Consider the following 23,992-nt stretch of genomic DNA (forward strand, 5'->3'; position numbering starts at 1 on the left):
AAATACCCTAACATCGCCAAAACCAACCTACATGAAGGAATGAAAAGTAGCCGAGTGGATGAAGCACAGCCGCCTGAAACTTAATTCCGACAAAACAGAAGTCCTTATCTTAGGTACCTCCCCCTCTGCTTGGGACGACTCTTGGTGGCCAGAGTCCCTTGGAAAAGCACCCATCCCTATAGACCACGCACGGAACTGCAAATGCTACTTACCAGTATGCATCTGTTCTTGGCATGTAGGGCTGCTGACATTCATATCTGTGCATAGATCGCCACCTAGTGTTGGGTCCGGATGATTGCACATTGTTGTCCTGGAAGAGTCTTCGAAGTATCACGAGATAGGTGGCTCCTCCCCTGGACTACAGTGCGCATGGGCATCGCCTCCATCCCCAGATTGTTTTTAGCCATTGGCAGAGATGGAGTGAAGAATGTGAGTGATGACCATGCTATGAGCATATGTATGTATATGATAAAAATCTGCAGCTGCTACAGGCGCCGGGGAGGAGGGTGGGCGATATGAATGTCAGCAGCCCTACATGCCAAGAACAGATGCATACTGGTAAGTAGCATTTGCAGTTCGAGGCATGTGGGCTGCTGAATTCATATCTGTGCATAGAATACATAGCAGTCCCTCCATTAACGGCGGCCGCCCGTGCCAGCTGCAGCAGTCTGAAAAAGCGTTTTTAGAACAGCCTGACCAACAGCTGCCTGCTGTTTGGAATGTACGTCTACACAGTAGTGTTTAGTGAAAGTATGTGTGGTAGACCATGTGGCTGCTCTACAGATATCTTCTAAGGGAATGTTACCTAGGAAAGCCATAGAGGCCCCGAACTTCCTGGTGGAGTGGGCCCTCGGTGGGATAGTGAGAGTGCGTTTAGCTTTAGCGTAACAGATCTGGATGCACTTTACTATCCATCTAGCAATCCCCGCTTTGGAGATTGCGTTTCCCTTGTGGTGAGTAGCAAAAGCAACAAAAAGTTGTTTGGTTTTGCGGAAATCTTTTGTCCTGTCTACATAATACATCAAGGCCCTTTTAACATCAAGGGTGTGGAGCATGCGCTCCGCCAGCGTCTCTGGGTTTTGGAAAAACACTGGCAATTCGATCGTCTGGTTAATGTGGAATTGTGATACCACCTTGGGCAGGAATTTAGGGTTAGTGCGGAGCACCACCCTGTTAGCATGTACCTGGAAGAAAGGTTCTTGGATGGTGAGCGCCTGCAGCTCGCTAACCCTCCTAAGCGATGTAATCGCTACTAAGAACGCAACCTTCCAAGTCAGAAACTGAAGCTCACAAGAGTGCAGTGGCTCAAAGGGAGGACCCATCAGCCTTGTAAGAACCACATTGAGGTTCCATTCTGGAGCTGGTGGGGTCCTTGGTGGAATGACCCTTTTCAGTCCTTCCAGAAAGGCCTTGATAGCAGGGACCTTAAAAAGTGACAGGTGCTGCCTATTCTGGAGGTATGCTGCCATAGCAGACAGGTGAATACGGATGGAAGAGTACGCTAAATTGCATTGATACAGGTGGAAAAGGTAACAAATGATATTCTGAATGGAAGCATCTAGCGGGACAATATTGTGGTTAGCACAGTAGATGACAAACCTCTTCCATTTAGCCGCATAACAAGCTCTAGTAGTGGGCTTCCTTGCCTCCCGAATGATGTCCATACAATCGGGGGGAAGATTGAGGTAGCCAAACTCTAGGACTTCAGGAGCCAGATCGCCAGGTTGAGCTGTTGCGGATCTGGGTGCTGAATGTCGCCATGGCTCTGCGTCAGAAGGCTGGGAGTGAGATGAAGCCTCTGATGCGGTACCACGGAGAGTTCCAGAAACGTGGTGTACCATGGTTGGCGAGCCCACGTCGGAGCAACCAGGATGAGCGTCATCGAGTGCTGCCGGAGCTTGCGTGCCACCAGCGGTATCAGAGGTGCTGGGGGAAAAGCGTACGCAAATCTGCCTGACCAGTTCATCCACATCGCATTGCCCTGTGATTGCGGGTGTGGGAACCTGGCGGCGAAGTTTCGGCATTTTGCGTTCTCCTTTGTGGCAAATAGGTCTATCTCTGGATGACCCCACCTTTGGAAGTACGGTTGGAGTACTGATGGATGTATCTCCCACTCGTGCATCTGATGGCTGTGCCTGCTGAGCAGATCCGCCATCTGATTGTCCTTGCCCGGGAGATGCTCTGCCATGAGGAAGATGTTCCTCTGAATGGCCCACTTCCACATGCTCTGAGCCAGATGAGACAGCTGTGGAGAGTGTGTGCCTCCCTGCTTCTGGATGTAGTACATGGCCGTCATGTTGTCCGTCCGGATCAACACGACCTTGTTGCACAGATGTACTTTGAACGCCTTTAAGGCCATGAAGATTGCCATCAGTTCCAACACATTGATGTGCATCTTCCTTTGCTGTAGCGTCCATAGTCCCTGCACCGTGTAGTGGAGTACATGCGCTCCCCAACCCTGGAGAGAAGCGTCCGTTGTCAGGATAATCTGTGGGACAGGCTCTTGGAATGGTCGGCCTTTGCAAAGGTTTTGTGGATTCCACCAATGCAGAGAGTTGTATGCCCGACCGCTCACCAACACTAGGTCTGTCAGTTGCCCACGAGCCTGAGTCCACTGACGTGCTAGGCACTCCTGAAGCGGACGCATGTGTAGTCTCGCGTGCGGGACAATGGAGATGCAGGAGGCCATCATGCCCATCAACTGCATGAACACCTTCGCTGGAAGCGTGTGCTGGGGTCTGAATCGTTGGATCAGCGCCTGGATACTGGCGATTCTCACTGAATTTGGCTGCGCAGTGGTTGCCAGAGTGTTGATTGTCGCGCCCAGATACTGTCGCACGTGGGCGGGCTGGAGATGGGACTTGGGGTAGTTCAGAGAGAAACCCAGATCGTGCAGGAGATGAATGGTGCGTGACACATGGTCTACGCACTGTCGTTCCGTCCTTGCCTGAATGAGCCAGTCGTCCAGATAAGGAAAGACGTGGACGTGCTGGCGACGGAGATGCGCCGCCACAGTCGCTAGGCACTTCGTGAATACCCTTGGTGCCGTGGTGACCCCGAACGGCAGGACCTTGAACTGGTAATGCTGGTCTAAGATCGTGAATCTGAGATACTTTCTGTGGGAAGGATGCAGGGGGATATGAAAATATGCATCTTTCAGATCCAGCGTAGCCAGAAAATCCCCTTGCTGAAGCAGGGGAAGCACTTGTTGCAACGTGAGCATATGGAAGTGCTCCAAGAGTATGTACCAGTTTAGGGGCCTGAGGTCCAGGATGGGCCTGAGGGATCCGTCCTTCTTGGGAATCAGGAAATACAGGGAGTAAACCCCTGTTCCCCGCTCTTGCAAAGGAACGAGCTCTATTGCCCCTTTTTGCAGCATGACTAGAACTTCCTGCTGCAACAAGGTCAAATGCTCGCCTGACATAGGACGGCCTCTTGGGGGTATGTCCGGCGGAATGGAAGTAAGCTCTAGACAGTACCCGTACTGGATAAGGGACCTCACCCACCTGTCCGTGGTGATGTTCTTCCACGCCGGCAGGAACTGCTGGAGTCTCCCCCAACCGGTGTTGTATGGTCGGGGGGCAGTGACAAGACGTCACTGCTTGTTGGTGGTGGTGGACCTGGAGCTATTGTTTCCACGTCCCCTGCCCTTGACATTATTGCCTCTGTAACCACCTCTACCCTTGTTGTTGTACGTGGTCTGTGTGTTACTTTTGTAATACTGCGATGATTGGGATGCCTGCCCCCTTGTGGTGCCTCTGGAGTTTGAGCGGTGAAAGGAACCACTCCGAAACTGCTGACTTTGTAAAGCCCCCATTGATTTGGCAGTTTCCGTATCTTTTTTCATTTTTTCCAGGGTGGCATCCACCTCCGGTCCAAACAGGTGGTCAGGATTCACTGTTTGATTCAGTATCGTAGTTTGGATGTCGGGTTTGAACCCTGAAATCCGAAGCCAGGCATGGCGTCTAAGCAGCACACTGGTGTTGATAGCCCTGGAGGCTGTTTCTGCCACGTCTAATGCACATGTGATGGATGCATTTGTAATGAGTTTGCCTTCCTGGATCAGCATCTCCCCTGCCTCCTTGTATTGGTCAGGTAAGTGTTGCAGTATGGCCTCTAAGGTGTCATAATGGGCCCTATCATAACGTGCAAGCAGGGCTTGGGTGTTAGAAATTCTCCAGATATTAGCTGCCTGTGCAGCAATCCGTTTGCCTGAGGCCTCGAAGACCTTAGACTACTGGTGACGCTCCTCCCCCAGACAAAGAGTCCGAGAGTTCGCCCTCTTCCGAGCGTTGGAAACAACCAAGGAGTCCAATGGCAAGTGTCCCTTGATATAGGTAGGATCCGTCGGCGCCGCCTTATATTTCCTGTCGATTCGAGGGTTGACCACACGCGCCCGTGTGGGCTCCCTGAAGACTTCCGTTGCATGTTTAAGCACACCTTTGAGCATCGGCAGCGTTTTGACTGTCTTCTCAGCCACAGAGAAGGTGTCGAATAAGAAGTCCACATCCACGGGGTCCGAGTGCAGCTCGACGTCGTGGTTCGCCGCAGCTCGCTCGATCAGAGCATTAAAGGCTGCCGAGTCCTCCGTCGGGGACGTCTTGGCCGCAAAGAGTTGCGTGTCCTGACCCGATTACGGGTCCTCCGTGTCGCCTCCGGCGGACCAAGGGGCACGCTCCTCCTCCGGATCCGAGTACGCCGGATAGGTGTACTCGGCATCGTCTTCGTCCACATCGGCTGCGGGGGAATGCGTTGGCGAGAGTCCCAGGGCCTGTGGGGACACAGGTTCCACCAGAGTCGAAGAGTCCCTTTTGTTTTTGAGAGGGATCTTGAAATGCTCCAACGCCGGCTCCGTCGTGATCTTCCTCTTGAGGAGAGACAGTTTTCCGGTGTTGGCGTCGATGATTACCTCACGACGTTCTTCCTCAGCAAGCGGCTGGATACCTCCTTCGAGTGTCCGCCCTGTGTCGACGCGAAGGCCTTCGGCGCCGTCTTGGGTGGTAGGGTGAAACGAATAGGCGTTTGCCCCTCCGCAGGCTTAGGTGGGAGCTTAGGCGCCACAGCGTCCTGAGCGGGAACCACACTGTCCTTTCGGATCCGCTGCAGGGATTCCGTTACCTTCATCGTCAAGGCCGGAGAGGGCTTGACCGGTCCGACCGACCCCCCGTCGTCGAGAGCCTGATCGCCGGCAGCCACCTTCTTCGGAGCCGACGCCCCATGGCCATGAGCGGCGTCGCCCTGCCGCTTCCTCGGAGCCTTTTTCGGGTCCGCGACCCCTTTCGAAGCCGACGCAGACGCGTCGGACGATTTCGCCTTCGGCACCGACCCCGAGGGCTTCGGGTCGGCCATTTTGGCGTGGCTCTTAGAGTCGGCCATTTTGACTTTCTTGGAAGTTGACGCCTCCAGAACCTTCTTGACCATCTCAACTTTCACTTTCGGTTTCGCATCCGAGGGTGCGGGACCAGTCGGCTTCACTTTCGTTTTCTTCGAAGTAAGCGATGGTTCACAAATGTCCGTGACCGGGCCCAAAGGCGGGGACGTAGGACTCATAGTTAGATCTTGGGTAAGGCCCGAAGGCGACCCCTCGACCTGGGCCGTATGAAGGGGACTAACCCCTGAGTCTGTTTGGGGATGCTCCTCCTCCGAGCTATCTCCCATCGTGGTAAAAGTCTGATCGTCGTCCCCTACCTCGTCGGTGACTTCGGCAAAGTTCTCCTCACCCGCGTCGTAGGTCTCCCCTTCGGATGCGGGATTAGAGTCCGAACCTTGCACGTCGTCCTCGTCCTCGACAGATTCTTGAAAAATGTCATCTGGTGGGGGCGCCGCAGCTGATAACTTAGCCTGGAGCCTATGGGCTCGACGAATCTTTAAAGTCTTCTTGCCCCGGAACTTCGAGCACGCCATGCAGGCGTCTTCGCGGTGATCCGGTGACAAGCAGGTATTGCACACCGGGTGCACATCGAGGTGTGAGTATTTAGAGTTACACACCGGGCACTTCTTAAACGGAGTTCGCTCCATAGCAAGAGTGTAGTGTAGGCCCGTCCGCGCCGAAAGCACGTGGAAGGGCAGCAAGAGATTGGGGCTGAGAGTCAGAAAGAAACCCGAACGCAACTATACCGACGCCCAGCCTAAAGACCTTTTGGTCTCGAGTAGAAGTTGAACAACTATCGGTTCCGACAGAGGGAACCGAAACACATCCGAACCCAATGGCGGAAAAAAACAATCTGGGGATGGAGGCGATGCCCATGCGCACTGTAGTCCAGGGGAGGAGCCACCTATCTCGTGATACTTCGAAGACTCTTCCAGGACAACAATGTGCAATCATCCGGACCCAACACTAGGTGGCGATCTATGCACAGATATGAATTCAGCAGCCCACATGCCTCGAACCTGTGCGTCATTCTGGACTCCTCACTCTCGATGACAAGACAACGCCGTTTCATCATCTTGCTTCAACATTCTTCCCATGCTCAAAAAAACATTTCGCTGGATCCCCACCGAAACTAGAAAAACAGTCACCCACGCACTGGTTACAAGCCGACTGGACTACGGAAACACCCTATACGCCGGTACCACCGCAAAACTTCAGAAAAAACTCCAACGCATCCAGAACGCTTCAGCCAGACTCATACTAGACATCCCGCGTAATGACCACATTTCTGGTCACCTGAAAAACCTCCACTGGCTCCCCGTCAATAAGAGGATAACATTCCGCCTCCTAACCCACGCACACAAAGCACTTTACGAACTTGGACCCGAATACCTCAACACACGACTCTCCTACACCCCCTCCCGCCAGCTACACTCCTCCAACCAAGCCTTTGCTGCTGTACCTCGCATCAACAAAACCACCATGGGAGGAAGATCCTTCTCCTACCTGGCGGCTAAAACCTGGAACTCACTTCCAATTCACCTTCGCCTCACTCAGAACCACCTAGCATTCAGAAAGCAACTTAAAACCTGGATATTCGACAAGTAATTCCCCACCCTTCTCCAAGCACCTTGAGACCCTCTGGGTATGTAGCGCGCTATATAAATTGAATTGAATGCTGAGCAAATCAAACATTCACCCCAGTCAAGAGATCTGGGTTAAATCCATTGTTCATTATGCTCACTGTGAGAAGGTGGCCTGATATGCAGTGCTCACTATTCTAGTGAACACTATGTATCAGTCCAGCAACCCTTATTGATGATTGGTTGTAAGTCAACCTTATAGACCAGCTATCCTAGTAGCGTGGATACGAGCAGTCTAAGGCTAAAGACTCGAGAGGGCGTGTTAAGCCAGCTGTTATACCACATATACCCCTTGAACACCAAGTGAAAGGACACCACACAAGTGTTATGAAAATAAACAGTTATTTATTAAGAATCACAACAGCCCTGTACTCTTTATGAGGACAGGGTACTAAGCACAAACCAAAACTCTTACAAAAATACTTAAGTTAGCACAGTATATACAAATGCCCGAGGGGCACGGAAAACCATATACTTGAAAAGTGGAATGCGAAATTACTAGCAGGTAAGTACAGTACTAATAGCTTTTGGAATCGCTAGGACTTGACTAGGGAATCGTTAGATTACTTCTAGGAGGCCTAGGGGACTCGGGTGCAGTGTGTGCACTCTCACGCGAGATGCGGACAAAAGTCTATGGTAGCTAGAAATTGCAAAGTTAGTGTTCTCGGGCGAACCCGACCTGGTAGGGAGAAAACGAAAGTAGATTCTGACCCTTGGATAGTGAGGCTATGCTGGGGCACCGAAATGCCGAAGTTACCTAGCCCAGGGGCTGCAGCTGCATAGGACTCAAAAGACGTCGGGAATCCTCGTTGCCGGACCAGGAGCCTGGAAGAAAGAAGTTGCTGGCAGGCGACCAGTGAAGAAAGTTCGGTGGATCCAAGCCTGGATCGATGGAAGATGACACCTGAAAGCAGAGGGGACCAAGTTCGAGACTACTAGCCAGTAGTCAGTGGGCACCAGGAGGGCACCGGATGGTAGCCACCTCGACAAGGTGAGTGGGTGACGCTGTGCTCGAAGATCTCACGGACCAGGAGGCGTTGTCGGCGACCAGGATGGAGGATCGAGCTGTCCCACGAAGATAGAAGCTGTCGGCATCGCTGGACCCAGGATTGGGCAACAAAGCCTTGGCAAATTCAAGCCCACGCGGTGGACTCAAAATGGCGTCTGGAGTGGACCAGGAGGGTCCGGGGTGCCTCTCTTCAAGAAGGAAGCAAGGGCCAGTCTGGAGCAACCAGACCAGCAGCAGTGATGTCGTCGGGCGTAGTTCAGAAGGCCACAAGCCAGCCGGCTAGTAGCCAAACAACGCGGTGCACAGCAAACAGCAGAAGGGCCCCACGCAGATCGTGGAGATGCAGGGAGGCTGACCTTGGGTGCTGGAGCTGCGCAGGGTCGGGGCTTCTCGGACCCCAAAGCACTCACCAGTGGAGGACACGGTGGGCTTGCAGTAAAGATGTCGTGCAGTCTTGGCGATCGTCGGTCCCTCGAGGTCTCGTCGCACTCACAGTTCTCAGCTTTGCTGTAGAGGTGAGTAGAGGTCAGAGGTGCCAGGGAAGCCGGGTCTCGTCGAGCTGGGTCGTCGGATTCGTGAAGAAGGACTTGCAGCAGACCGCAGTGTTTCTTAGGATGGTGCCCGCTTGATGCAGGGTGACTACTCCTTAGCCACAAGGGAGAATCTTGATGAAGAAATCGTGAAGTCCTTTCGAAGAAAGTCGTATCTTGATTCCAAAGATGATCTAATTTGAACAGGGGGCCCGCTCCTATCTTTATACTAAAAAAGGGGGCTGACCCGGTGACTAGGTCCTGCCTATGGGTGGGACCAGGAGGGGGGTGGTTACACCCCTCTCCCCTGCCGGACTTCCCCAGGCCAGGGGCTGGTGTGCCCCTGGAACTGGTTCTGACTGGCCTATGCGTAGTGAGCACCGGGGTGCCACTCCGCAGTCACCTTCCTGAAAAGCCCTGCCTACCCAGGATACACAAAACCATGTCTGGGACGGTGCTAGCAGCGCCCCGGACAGGAAACCCTTTGTCCAGGCCTCCCTCGCTGGAAGGACTCCGAGCAGCAGGAGGTCAGACTCGTGTCTGTGATGGCAGCATCCATTTTGTGGAGCTGAGGCTTCAGTTAACTTTAACCGGGGTTCACAGTTACATACATGTCGTATCCCTCTAGAAGGGTGGAATGCTAACCCCGTCGCCAGAATTGGCGAGGGGTTAGTATTCCAATTCGTATGACACCTTACTCGACATGTTTTGATAAAGCAATACCAAAGATAGCATTTAACCGCGAGGATTATAATGCACTTAAGAGTATATGGTATGCGATATCATGGAACAGCTATTAGGACTTGATTCCGCAAGCTGCAGACAGGCTCAGCTCATGCCAGAGCACCATCTCACACGATTCCAAGCACTCTGCCTTCAGGATTGTCAAGGCCTGCCATAGGAGTGACTGATAGGAATCTGTGTGTCCATTTTAGAGTTAGGTATAGGTATACTACACCTACAGCAAAGGGTGATTACACGACTTTGCCCCAGCTGTCATGCAGCCAGTTGTGTCAAATTTAGGAGGCCAGCCAGGGGTGGCATAATACATGCTGCAGCCCCTGGCAGCCCTGGGTACACCTATGCCCTGAGTTACAGGGTCTGATAAGGTGGCCCAGTACCAATTGGTAGATGCACCTAGGGTACATGTTGTAATTTAGAAAGAGAACAGCCAGGCTGTGGGTCTGATTGGCAGGCCCACAGCCAGAGAAAGTCGTAAACCAGTGAAACAAAAGCAAAAAATCTGGGTGATCATAGGATTGCAGACCCTACTCTCCTACACTCACCATGCCACCCCAGTTTAGACCCAGCCATATGCAAATCAGTCTTGACCCTGTGCCTCATGGGAACAGTCCAGCTCGACCTGCCAAGCCAGGTCCTCCCTGGACTGAAAACAAGCATCCTAGGCCCGTTTCGGGGCATCGCCCATCAGCCAGGCTAGTTGAATCCAGTGACACAGTGAGACCACCAAGCATAAATGATGCCAGGAGTCAATATGGTTCAGAAACTACTTTAATTGACAAATTCCACTTTTTTTATGTTGTAACCCTTCATATGAATTTTAATTTGTGTTTATGAAATGTTCATGTTGATTTGTTGATGCATCAATACATAGCACTGAGCTCGTAGTTACATAACTAGAAGCAGTAAACTCCACAGGTCTATTTTCCCCAGGATTCAGATCGAAACCAGAGAGTCCCTAAAACAAAGAAGCTAAGGTATTGTGTCCTCTGAAACTACCCATCGTATCATGAAGACATAATTTAAACACATGCAAACCTGATTCCACACAGACTGAAAAAAGAAATAAGGTTTGCCAGGAATGACACGCACACACATTTCCCTGGCCAAAGGAGGGAACGTTCTACACTTACATACTTAAACACACGAGAACATACATACAAAACAAATACACAGATCAAAAGAATGATGAGAGGCTTAATTAGAATTAAGGGGCATTCTGGAGGAGGCCGAGGTCAACAGTCCTGCACCATAGATATCAACAGGGCATCAGCACCTCCCCAAACGTATACAGGTTTGGAGGTGATCTCGCACTGCTCTCCCGGCATTAGGATACTCTAATCTGCAAACTTGAAAAAGTCAGTTGGCCCTTCCCCGAACACAGAGCAATTAGGCTTAGCCATGAGAGACTAGCAGGCCATCATATCCAAGCAGTCATAAGCAAACCAAATTCAGTGCAAGTACTCCCAGAAGTTCGACTCATCTGTCCGGCGTGCCAGACACCCAGATCCCCAACGGCACGCAAAACACTCACCCTCATTGATTTAGGAAAATACACATGAGTGACAGGGAGGTTTGAAGCAGTTCTAGAAAGTGATGCCGCTAGCAGTCCCCGGGATCCAATGACGAGGGTCGAGCTAAAGGACTTGCCCAGCTACCCAAAGATACAACAGAGTGAATTTAAGGGCGAAGCCCAACCGAAAAGAACAGCGCTTAGCTCAGAGCAAAGGAGGCAACCTAAACAGGATGTAGAAAAAAGGCATGAGCTAAGGATAGAGAGAGGCAGAGAGAGAAAGAGTGAGAGAAAATGGGACAGATTGCACCCAGGAAACACAGAGCAACATGCCCCCCAAATGAGAGAGGGGTAGGCACAAGGCACAGACTGGGGAGGAGTAAGGAGTAGCATTAGATACAAGGCTGTTGGCTGGGATCCAAGCCTCACTAAATTTTCAACAAAGGAGAGGGGCTGACCAATAAGGTAGTCTGGTGCTGACCAAACCAAGACATAGGAAAAACAGAATAGCACCTTTGAGCATGAAAGAGGGGAGCAGAGACAAAAGCGTACGCTACTCCCCCGATTGCAGTACGCTACTCCACCCGAAAGCACGATACAGAAAGACTGACCCCAAGGGAGACGGTGGCCAGATAGGAAAGCCACAACTTTGCATGGCGATTCTGCCAACTACTAGCCCATTGCATTGAGGGAAACGATCAGTATGCTAGACCTTGGCCGAAGGAGGGATCCTTTGAACCAGAGGACATGGCCATAGCGGAAGACTGCATCTGGCATGGATGATGAGCTTCCAAGTGGAACTTCCCCTATATTCAGGAATGCCTAAAAAGATGAGACCGCCATGTTAAGGAGAAACCAATAGAGTTACCAAAGCAAAGATGTACCCGCAGCTACAGAAGGGTACATCAGGGACCATCTATGTGCTATGGGCTCAAACAGACAAGGATGGGATAAGGCCAAAGTTACCGCTATCGCTGGATGGAGCAGGAAAAAGGATATCATGCTTTGAGAAGAAAACTATGAGAATAAACCTAGCGATAGGCGATATCAAAAGTCTGGTAAGTAGTCTTATGAGAGAGCAGACTAACCCTGTGTTTGCCTAATATCGCATCCCAGCAATTATGCTGACAAACACGGAGCATGACGGGCCGCATTAAAATTCATTCATGCACTGAATACGGACGGCCCTGAGGGAGATGTTGACTGACGTAGGAAGACTAATGGCAGAGACTATGAAACCAGGGGTTTCATAGTCTGATTTTCAGGATAGGATGAGGGAACGTTGGGGACAAGAGACAGGACAGCCAAAGCCAAAAAAAAGGACCAATGAGACAATGTTGGGAATACAAACTTTTACTTGATTCTGGGGCTTCGGGGCTGCTATAGGTGTTCTGTTTTTTGTTTTTTTAACTTTATTCGTGAATGTACTTTCATCACATTTTGTGTACAGTATTCACAGCAGACATGCAATACAGCACACTTTTCAATTTTCTCCCAATCAACATATAGAGGGCAGAGCCCCGTCCTCTAGATCGTTCCCATCCAAATATGCGTACAATTGGAAATGTCTCCGTTATTATCAGGACGTGTTCATTCACCCACCCACTCGCTCCCCAACTATCCCTCCCCCACCCTACCAACTCTGGTGCTCAATCCCTCCTGTCCGGTCGATCTTCGCTCCCCAGGATTATGCTATAGAAACTCCTTCGACCACCTCCGTCCCACCTCAGTGCCCAATGCGGTCTACAATATTCCCTCAGGGCCTCAGTGTGCTCAGTTATCCTGGGACAGGGGCCGGTCCATACCATCCAGTTCTAATAGCATGATCTCCCAGTCCGGTGCCATCGGAATTTTCCACCTCCCACCTTCTTCCTTTTTCCTAAGGGCAACACATTCTGTTCTACCCCATTTCACTACGTCCGTTCGCCATGTCTCCACCTTAGGCGCTCTCGGGGACTTCCACTGCATTGTGATTTTCCTAATCGCTAAGAGGAGGGCTAAGTCCACAAATCTCAACCTAGGTTTTAATTTCTTGGGGGCGAGGCCGGGCTCCCGCCAGGCAATACAGTGCACTCTCTCTCACTTGTATCAGAGCTACCTCTCGTAGCGTCTGGCACACCTCACTGCAGTACCCTCAAGAAGTTTTTTTACCTTATTTTATACACTGATAATCAATTATTTGTAGGTGCTAACAAACCATGACGCACGCATGAAGTACTGTGCCCTCCCGACATGTAGTGAGGATAAAATCTGGAAATAAGGTAAAAAAAACTTCTTCTCTAACACAGGTATTGGTTAGAGAATTATTAGACCTAGATAAATTCTAGGTACCATTTGTTTTACAGGAGACTATATGGGAAGTTGGAACTATGGACCACCTCCTCTTGCGCTCTCATTTTTGATGGGTAAGAATATAATACCTTTCACGGGCTACGGCCTCGCAATTAGTCTTATCCACCTCGGTTAGTAACCTCCAATTTCATCTTTCATAGGGTTATTATTATCCCTTGGTTGCCCCAGTTTTGTTTTTCCAGTCCTGATGAAGACTCGCAATCCCCAGGTTCAAATCACCGTTTGGGCATAAGACGAGTCGAAACGTCGACGGTATCTTCAATTACCCTTGGACCAACTATTAAAGAACTCTACATAGTGCAAAAAACCTTAAGACATATATGTCTACTTATAACAGTGTCCTGATTGAAAAAGCTTAAAAAGGTTTGGCCAGGGTTTCAATACGGCTAATCATAGGTCCGATATTGTTTTTCAAATAACGTGAATAATTTTTTCTGTCCACCAGTTTGATTTTCCTTTCTGCTCACTTGTTTCACACACCTGATCACTCTTTATCTTGCACAGTTCCTCTCTTGGGCAACCTCTGTTTTTTATCAATTTTGAAATGAAATATTGTGTATAAAATGAACTGTTAAAATACAAAAAATGATAAATAAGTTAATAAATCAAAAGTAATTTCTTTAACCGTGGTGGAGGTTTATCTTGTGGTACTAAGTTACTTCAGTACAATAGAGCAGACTGGTTGTGGTTGCTCTGCATACATAATACTGTGGGTACTACAATTGATTTAAGTCAATCATTATAATTAATAAGTCTAGGACCATTGTTTTTTCTATATCACTAGTTCTAGTGATCACCTTGTATCAGTCCAAACAACCCTTATGGTGATTGGCTGTAAGTCAACCTTATAGACCAGCTATCCTAATGGTAGCATGGACAAAGCAGTCTTTAGGCTAAACTCTTTTGGCAAGTGAAGCCAGCTGTTTTACCACATATAACCCCTTGAATACCAAGTGAAAGGACACCACACAGGTTTTTATGAAAATAAACAAGTATTTATTAACTAACATACACCTCTGAACTCTTTATGAGGTCAGAGGGCTAAGCACATGACAAACTCTTTGGAAAAATACGTTTAAGTTGCACGATTTACAATGGTGCCCTAGGGGCACGACAAACCATATACTAAGTAAGTGGAATGTGAAAGTCAATCAAAGGAATGGAGCTGTCCAGAGGCTGTAGGATCGCTGGGACCACGCTATACTAACTTGAGGTAAGTACTAGGAGGCCCACGAACGCATGTGCAGACTGAACTCACACGCGAGATGCGTACAAACTTCTATGGACAGTACAGTTTAAGAAAAAGGTGAGTACGGACGTCCCTGACTAGATAGGACTAAAACGACTGTGGAACTGGACACTAGGAGAGTCAAGCTACCCTTGAGCACCGAGATGCTTGTGTTACCTCACCCACAGGCTGCGGGTGCATAGGTGCCAAGTCGTGTCGGGTTCCGGCGTTAAAGTCTATGGAGCCTGGAGGTAAAGATGCTGCAGGCGGTCAGGAGGAAGATGTCCGGTGTGATCAAAGGGTGGATCAGTGAAGAGAAGAACCTGAAAGCAGAGGGGACAATGTTCAAAGTCACTAGCCAGTGACTGGAGTGGAACCAGGAGTGGAACCAGATGTCGTCGTCGCGATCAGGTGAAGGTGGACGCTTGTCTCAGCAGCCACGTGGACCAGGTGGTGTCTTCGACGACCAGGATGGAGGCACGAACGGTCCCACGCAGGCTCTCGCTGTCGGCGGTGTCGTCTTCGGATTCGGAGTCAACAGGTCTTGGCAAAGGCAACCCACGCGGTGAGTGGAAACGGCGTCTGGAGTGGACCAGGAGGGTCCGGAGTGCTCCTCTTTTGGAAGGGAGCAAGGACCAGTCTGGGGCAACCAGACCAGCAGTGAAGATTTCGCAGTTCGTCGTCTAGGAGGCCACTAGCCAGCCGGCAAGTGACCAGACAACGCGTCGAGCAGCAAACCGGCAGAAGGGCCCCACGCAGATCTCGTGGATGCTGGAGGGCTGGTCTTCGATGCAGGAGCTGCTCGGTGTCGGGGCTTCAGTCCCCAAAGCACTTGGACGAGATTGCCTCTGAAGTCGTGCTGGAGCGAAGTGCTGCTTCTTTCAAGATGGCCAGTCCCACTGCTCGTCGCACCCACAGGTCTCAGCTGTGCTGCAGATGTAGGTAGAGGTCGGAGAAGTCTGGGAATCCGGGTCTCGTCGGGCTCTGAAGTCTGGATCCTTGCAGGAAGACGACAAAGGGAAGCCGCTGTACGCTGATGGTGCCTGCTTGTTCAGGGTGGACACTCCTTGCCCACAAGGGAGATTTCTTCAGTCTTCTGTGGAGCAGAACGTCGAAGTCCTGAGTTTCTTCTTGTAAAGTTGATCAGGATAATCTAATTTGGAATGGGACCAGCTCCTACCTTTATCCGGCTAAAGGGGGTTGCACTACGACTAGGTCCCTCCTCTGGGTGGGACCAGGAAGGGGGATGGTTACACCCCCTTTCCTTTGTCCGGTCTTGCGCCAGCTCCGGGGCTGGAGTGCCCCAGGAACTGGTTTAGATCGGTGTATGCACGGGGACACCTTGTGTGCCCCAGGCATGTCTCATTCCTTTCAGCCATGTCCTACCTAATACACAAAATCCTGTCTGGGGTGGTGCTAGCACCTCCCAAGGCAGGAAACCCTTTGTCCAGGCCTCCCTCGCTGGAAGGACTCCCAGCAGCAGGAGGTCAGACTTGTGAATGTGGTGGCAGCATCCATTTTGTGATGCTGAGGCTCGAGTTAACTTTAACCGGGGTTCACAGTTACATACATGTCGTGTCCCTCTAGAAGGGAGAAATGCTACCCCCATCGCCAGAATTGGCGAGGGGGTAGTATTCTAATTTGTATGACACCTTACTCGACATGTTTTGATAATGCTATACCAAAGTTAGCAATAACCGTGAGGATTATAATGCACTTAAGAGTATATGGTATAGCGTTATCATTGAAACAGCTAAAGGACTTGGTTCCGAAAGCTGCAGACAGGCTCAGCTCATGCTAGAGCACCATCTCACATAATTCCAAGCACTCTGCCTTCAGGTTTCATAAGGCCTGCCATAGGAGTGACTGATAGGAGGATATGTGTCCATTTTAGGTTTAGATATAGGGATACTATATCTAAAGCAAAGGGTGATTACACCACCTTGCCCCAGCTGATTGATCAGCCAGTTGTGTCAGATTTGGATGGCCAGCCAGGGGTGGCATAATACATGCTGCAGCCCCTGGTAGGCCCTGGGTACACCTAGGTCCTGGGTACCTAAGGTACACTGTACAGGGACTGATAAGGTGAGTCCGTATCCAATCGGGTATGCACCTAAGGTACATGGTTGTCAATTTTAGAGAGAGCACAGCTAGGCTGTGGGTCTGATTAGCAGGCCCACAGCCAGGGAAGTCATAAACCAGTGAAGCAAAAAGCAAAAATCGGGGGTGACCATAGGATTGCAGACCCTACTCTCCTACAGGGGACACCTGATCCAACTTTAGAATTGAAACAGAGGATGGACATAACACCTTTGGCACCAAGGTCACTGTTGAGCTGGGCATATGTAAATGGAGGGCCTGCTGCAAGGGTTGAGGCTTTGACTGATGTCAGCGAAGGACCCGGCTGGGGCCGAACAGGATCAATTCGCACAAGGGGAGAGCTCACCAGAAGAAGTACATCCGGAGGTCCCACTGGATCAAAGGGCAGAAAGATATGTTAGAGTAACCAAGAGCTGAAGCACTGCCTCCTGAAAGTCTTCAATCTGCGGCATAGTCAATAATGGCCCAGAAAAACTGTGGGGCACCGGCTTCAGTCTCAGAATCAGGTCGAAAAACAGATGACGATGCCTAAGTTAGAGCTTTTGAGAATCCACTTTGCAACTTTTTCGTGGAGGGAAAGCAGTTGAATCCCACCTTGTTGAGACCAGTCTTTTGAGCAAGTCTTGGATTTACACAAGATCAGCAACTAGAAACAGTCCAGGACTTTTAGTGGTACCCCAGCCCATTTCTTGTACTCTGTGGCTCTCCTTGATGATCATTGGATAAATGATGAAGCAATTGTTTCATGACCGAGTTGTATTTTAAGCAGAGGCCTCAAAAACAAACATTGAGTGGATCTGTGAACTCCTCCTTATCGGTATGGCTTAAACCTGATTGCTAAGGGGGTAAAATACCTGCACACTATCATGAAACTACATTGGGGGGGGGGGGGGAGGTGTAATCAGTAAACCACTGAAAAAGGAGGGAGCAAAACTCTGAATCTGCATCGAAAAGCGTGGAAAAAGGAGGAACTGATGTGAACTCACAGGGGTGACAACTATATACTGCAATGTGTCATCATTTCTAATCCAATGGCACCATCTAACAGTGCCTGTTGTAGAAAACTTCCAGAAGCAGTCTGAAACATGTGGGATTCATAAAGTGAGGAATCTGCGGGTAGAAGTAGCCATCAACTAAACAAGATAGATCAATTCACATGGTACAAACAGGAGGGTTGGTGTATTAGAAAATATATTTGTTCCGTGCAGCTGGACTCTCTGCGTTTTTGAATTTCTGGATGGTGAATGGACGACAACTAGTGTGGTTAAGTTCTATCACCTGGCTGTCTAGACTGGCCATCTGCAGCAGAGAGCTTCACATTTGGAAAATTTAGTACCCACTTAAGAGATATGAATAGGAAGTTACAGTTATTTTGTAACTCGCCAGAGAAGACCACTAAGCCACAGTAGCAATATCTAATCCACAGCAGAGAAGCTTCAGACTCGTGACCATTAGATTTAGTTAAAAGGATGTTCACTCCAAGAGGAGTAAAATTTTGTATTTTTGGAGTGATGAAGTGATTTCATCTTCACCTTTCGCATGACACCTTCTGCTATATGTAGGTCACTGCCTAGAAGACTATGAGCAAGTGACCAGTTTCATGAAACTAAGAGGAGTGAGCCAGCGGTTGATTTCCTTTCGGAGGGCCTTTTTCTCCATTACATTTCCCTATCTTTGCAAAAATGATTGAGGCCAATTAAACAGTGTAAATAACCATTAGGTAAACAAGTAACTCTTAAAAAAAAAGTTTTAAGATGCTGAAGAGCAATGCCTGGCGAAGCTTTAAGTACAGTAAATCTACAACATAACCCCGTGGGTTCTACTGTGGACAAGGACATAACTTACAATTTTCAGCTCCAGTACTCGCAGGGGAGGCCATTAAACTTTTTAGCCACTCACTGGCCATTCGAAAACAGGTTCTTGGAGCAAGCTGGCATGCCACCTTTATCACTTCTCCTTGCTGTCCACAAAATGCTGCAAGAAAATGGTTATATGGATATCAAATTTCGCATCAAGGACATGTGATCTGCATATGTCTCAGGCTTTATTAGAGCACTGTAACTTTAATAATTTTTGTATAGATACAGAAATTGGGTTGCCAATATTCAACGGTTAATAGCAGATATAGAAAATGTATCTCTCTGTAATGTTATTTGTTAATCATTGTAATCATCACTGAATTCATTAAAAATTAATAGTTCCACATGTGAGCAGGATCTCAGAACACCTAAAAAAAGAACATATTTGTCTTTAAGTCTGCATAATGGCACATTTTGATTTTCTTTTATAATAGGATAGTCATTTAAACAAAGGCATTGAATTAACAGCAACCAGTTGGCATTCCGCAATGCTGTGCTTTTTCAAAATGAAAAAAAATTAATGCAAAAGTCAGATCGGCACTAACGCCTTACCTAGAAAGAAAAACGAACATGCTGCTTACCAGTATGGATCTGTTCTTGGCATGTGGGGCTGCTGACATTCATATCTGTGCATAGATCGCCGCCTAGTGTTGGGTCCAGATGATTGCACATTGTTGTCCTGGAAGAGTCTTCGAAGTATCACGAGATAGGTGGCTCCTCCCCTGGACTACAGTGCGCATGGGCATCGACTCCATCCTCAGATTGTTTTTAGGCATTGTGGCCAAGATGAAGTGAAACTACGTGAATGATGACCATGCCAGAAGTTTGTGTGAATGCTGCAGCCGCTACAGGCGCCGGGGAGGAGGGCGGGCGATATGAATGTCAGCAGCCCTACATGCCAAGAACAAATGCATACTGGTAAGTAGCATATTCGGTTCGAGGCATGTGGGCTGCTGAATTAATATCTGTGCATAGAATACATAGCAGTCCCTCCATTAAGGGCGGCCGCCCGTGCCAGCTGCAGCAGTTTGGAAAAGTGTTTTTAGAACAGCCTGCCCTACAGCTGCCTGCTGTTTGGAGTGCACATCAACACAGTAATGTTTTGTAAATGTGTGTGTGGTAGGCCATGTGGCTGCTCTACATATGTCTTCCAAAGGAATATTTCCAAGGAAAGTCATGGAGGCCCCCAACTTTCGGGTAGAGTGGGCCCTTGGTGGAATGGCGAGAGTGCGCGTGGCTTTCTGATAGCAGATCTGAATACATTTAACGATCCACCTGGCTATAGCAGCCTTGGAAATGGGGTTACCTTTGTGTTGTGGCGCAAAGGCAACAAATATCTGTTTAGTCTTCCGATAATCTTTGGTCCTATCAATGTAGTACATTAGGACCCTTTTGACGTCAAGTGTGTGGAGCATTCTCTCGGCAAGTGACTCTGGATTTTGGAAGAACGCAGGTAGTTCTATAGTCTGGTTGATATGGAACTGAGACACTACCTTAGGAAGGAATTTAGGGTTAGTGCGAAGCACCACCCTGTTAGAATGAATCTGAATAAATGGCTCTTAGAAAGTTAGTGCCTGGAGTTCACTAACTAGTTGTAGCGACGTAATCGCTATAAGGAAAGCCATTTTCAATGCAAGAACTGAATCTCGCAGGAATGCAGTGGTTCAAAAGAGGGACCCATCAGCCTGGTGAGGACCACATTGAGGTTCCACTCGGGAGCTGGTGTCGTCCACGGAGGAATGACTCGTTTGAGTCCTTCCAGAAAGGCTTTAATGGCAGGCACCCTGAAAAGTGAGAGGTGCTGTCTGTTTTGGAGATAAGCAGCCATTGCGTATGAATGTATACGAATGGAAGCATATGCCAGATTACATTTGTACAGATGTAAGAGAACAAATGATGTTTTGAATACATGCATCCAGTGGGTTAATGTTGTGGTCTGCACAATAAATGACAATCCGCTTCCACTTCGCCGCATAGCATGCTCTGGTGGTGGGCTTCCTTGCCTCCCGGATGATGTCCATACAGTGAGGTAGCCAAACTCTAAGACTTCAGGAGCCAGATCGCCAGGTTGAGCTGTTGCGGATCTGGATGCTGAATGTTGCCATGGCTCTGCGTCAAAAGCCTGGGTTTGAGGCGCAGCCTATGATGCGGTACCACGGACAGTTCCGGATACGTGGTGTACCATGGTTGGCGAGCCCACGTCGGAGCAACCAGGATGAGAGTCATCGAGTGCTGCTTCAGCTTGCGTGCCACCAGCGGTATTAGAGGTGCTGGGGGAAAAGCGTACGCAAATTTGCCTGACCAGCTCATCCATATCGCATTGCTTGCGACTGTGGGTGTGGAAACCTGGCGGCAAAGCTTCGGCATTTTGCGTTCTCCTTTGTGGCGAACAGGTCTATCTCTGGATGACCCCACCTTTGGAAGTACGGGTGGAGTACTGATGGATGTATCTCCCACTCGTGCATTTGGTGGCTGTACCTGCTGAGCAGGTCCGCCATCTGATTGTCCTTGCCTGGGAGGTGTTCTGCCATGAGGAAGATGTTTCTCTGAATAGCCCACTTCCACATGCTCTGAGCCAGATGAGACAACTGTGGAGAGTGTGTCCCTCCCTGCTTCTGAATGGAGTACATGGCCATCATGTTGTCCGTCCGGATCAACACGACCTTGTTGCACAGATGTACTTTGAAGGCTTTCATTGCCATGAAGATCGCCATCAGTTCAAGAACATTGATGTGCATCTTCCTTTGCTGTGGTGTCCATAGTCCCTGCCCAGTGTAGTGGAGTACATGAGCTCCCCATCCCTGGAGAGAAGCGTCCGTCAGGATGATCTGTGGCACAGGCTCTTGGAACGGTCGTCCCTTGCACAGGTTTCGTGGATTCCACCAATGCAGAGAGTTGTATGCCCGACCGCTCACCAACACTAGGTCCTTCAACTGTCCGTGAGCCTGAGTCCACTGACGTGCTAAGCACTCCTGAAGTGGACGCATATGTAGTCTCGCCTGCGGGACTATGGAGATGCAGGAGGCCATCATGCCTATCAACTGCATGAACACTCGTGCTGGAACGAGTGTTGAGGTCTGAATTTTCGTATCAGCGATTGAATGCTGCTGACCCTCACTGAATTCGGCTGTGCTATGGCTGCCAGTGTTTATTGTCGCACCCAGATACTGCCGTATGTGGGCGGGTTGCAGGTGGGACTTTGGGTAATTCAGTGAGAATCCCAGATCGTGAAGAAGGTGAATGGTGTGGGACATGTGGGCGGCACACTCCTGGGCCGACTTGGCATGGATGAGCCATTCGTCCAGATAAGGGTAGAAGTGAATATTTTGTCTCCACAGGTGTGCTGCCACCGTCGCCAGGCACTTTGTAAACACCCTGGGTGCCGTGGTGACCCCAAAACGCAGAACCTTGAACTGGTAATGTTGGTTGTGGATGGTGAACCGGAGGTAATTTTTGTGTGACCGGTGTAGCAGAATATAAAAATACGCATCCTTCAGATCTAAAGTGGCGAGAAAATCCCCCTGACTGAGCAACGGTAGTGTAGGAGAGTAGGGTCTGCAATCCTATGATCACCCAGATTTTTTGCTTTTGTTTCACTGGTTTACGACTTTCTCTGGCTGTGGGCCTGCCAATCAGACCCACAGCCTAGTTGTTCTCTCACTAAATTGACATGTGTACCTTAGGTACATTTCCAATTGGTACTGGGCCACCTTATCAGACCCTGTAACTCAGGGCATAGGTGTACCCAGGGCCTACCAGGGGCTGAAACATTTATTATGCCACCCCTGGATGGCCATCTAAATCTGACACAACTGGCTGCACGACAGCTGGGGCAAGGTGGTGTAATCACCCTTTGCTTTAGATATAGTATACCTATATCTAACCCTAAAAATGGACACACAGATTCCCATCAGTCACTCCTATGGCAGGCCTCGACAATCCTGAAGGCAGAGTGCTTGGAATCGTGTGAGATGGTGCTCCGGCATGAGCTGAGCCCGTTTGCAGCTTGCGGAACCAAGTCCTAATAGCTGTTCCATGATAACGCATACCATATACTCTTAAGTGCATTATAATCCTTGCGGTTAAATGCTATCTTTGGTATCGCTTTATCAAAACATGTCGAGTAAGGTGTCATACGAATTGGAATACTAACCCCTCGCCAATTCTGGCGACGGGGTTAGCATTCCACCCTTCTAGAGGGACACGACATGTATGTAACTGTGAACCCCGGTTAAAGTTAACTGAAGCCTCAGCTCCACAAAATGGATGCTGCCACCACAGACACGAGTCTGACCTCCTGCTGCTGGGAGTCCTTCCAGCGAGGAGAGCTTGGACAAAGGGTTTCCTGTCTGGGGCGGTGCTCGCACCATCCCAGACAGGGTTTTGTGTATCCTGGGTAGTCAGGGCTTTACAGGAAGGTGACTGCAGAGTGGCACCCCGGTGCTCACTACGCATCTGCCGGCTAGAACCAGTTCCAGGGGCACCCCAGCCCCTGGCCTGGGGAAAGTCCGGCATGGGAGAGGGGTGTAACCACCCCCCTTCCTGGTCCCACCCCTAGGGCAGGACCTAGTCGCGTACCCACCCCTTTCTTTAGGATAAAGGCAGGAGCGGGGACCCTTCCAAATTAGATCATCTTTGAATCAAGAAACTACTTTCTACGAAAGGAACTCTCGACTTCTTCTCAAGATTTCTCCCTTGTGGCTAAGGAGTAGTCACCCTGCATCCGCAGGCACCATCTAAGAACTCTGCGGTTTGCTGCACGTCCTTCCCCAGGAATCAGACTTCCCAGCTCGACGAGAACCGGCTTCCCTGGCACCTCTGACCTCTACCCACATCGTTAGCTCAGCTGAGATCCGTGGGTGCGACGAGACCTTGAGGGACCGGCCATCATCAGAACTGCACGACTTCTAAACCAGCACGACCGCCGAGGGATCCTCTGGTGAGTGCTGTGCGGTCCGAGAAGCCCCGACCCTGAGCAGCTCCAGCACCGAAGTTCAGCCTCCCAGCATCTCCACGATCTGCGTGGGGCCCTTCTGCTTTTTGCTGCTCATCACGTTGTCTGGCTACTAGACCGCTGGCTTGTGGCCTTCTCGACGACGCCCGACAACAACGCTGCTGGTCTGGTTGCTCCAGACTGGCCTTTGCTCCCTTCTGAAAGAGGAGCACCCCCGGACCCTCCTGGTCCACTCAAGATGCCATTTTAGGTCCACCACGTGGCCCTGAACTTGCCAAGGCTTGTTGCCCCAATCCTGGGCCCAGCGACGCCGACAGCATCAACCATCGTGGGACAGCTCGCACCTCCATCCTGGTCGCCCACAACGCCTCCTGGTCCGTGAAGCTGCAGAGCCCAGCGTCGCCCACTCACCTGGTCGAGGTGACTACCATCCGGTGCCATCCTGGTGCCATCTGATCACTGGCTGGTGGTTAAGAACTTGCTCCCCTCTGCTTTCAGGTGTCTTCCATCTTCGATCCAGGCTTGGATCCACTGAACAATCTTCACTGGTCGCCTGCCAGCTACTCCTTTCAGGCTCCTGGTTTGTCAACGAGGATTCCTGACGTCTTTTCAGACCTATGCAGCCGCAGCCCCTGGGCTAGGTAACTTCGGCATTTCGGTGCCCCAGCATAGCCTCCTTATCTAAGGGTCCA

General features: G+C 49.9%; 1 protein-coding gene across 1 annotated transcript in view; it reads right to left on the reverse strand.

The window, feature by feature from the left end:
• Positions 1–23,992, reverse strand: part of LOC147706789 (exportin-5-like) — a 1,247,062-nt gene that overhangs the window by 983,005 nt on the left and 240,065 nt on the right. Inside the window, exon 12 of the mRNA XM_086925922.1 lies at positions 18,333–18,461. Coding sequence (XP_086782048.1) covers positions 18,333–18,461 — 129 coding nt within the window. The remainder of the gene's footprint in view (positions 1–18,332; positions 18,462–23,992) is intronic.

The sequence above is a fragment of the Lissotriton vulgaris genome, chromosome 6 (genome assembly GCF_964263255.1).
Source record: "Lissotriton vulgaris chromosome 6, aLisVul1.2, whole genome shotgun sequence".
NCBI lineage: Eukaryota > Metazoa > Chordata > Amphibia > Caudata > Salamandridae > Lissotriton > Lissotriton vulgaris.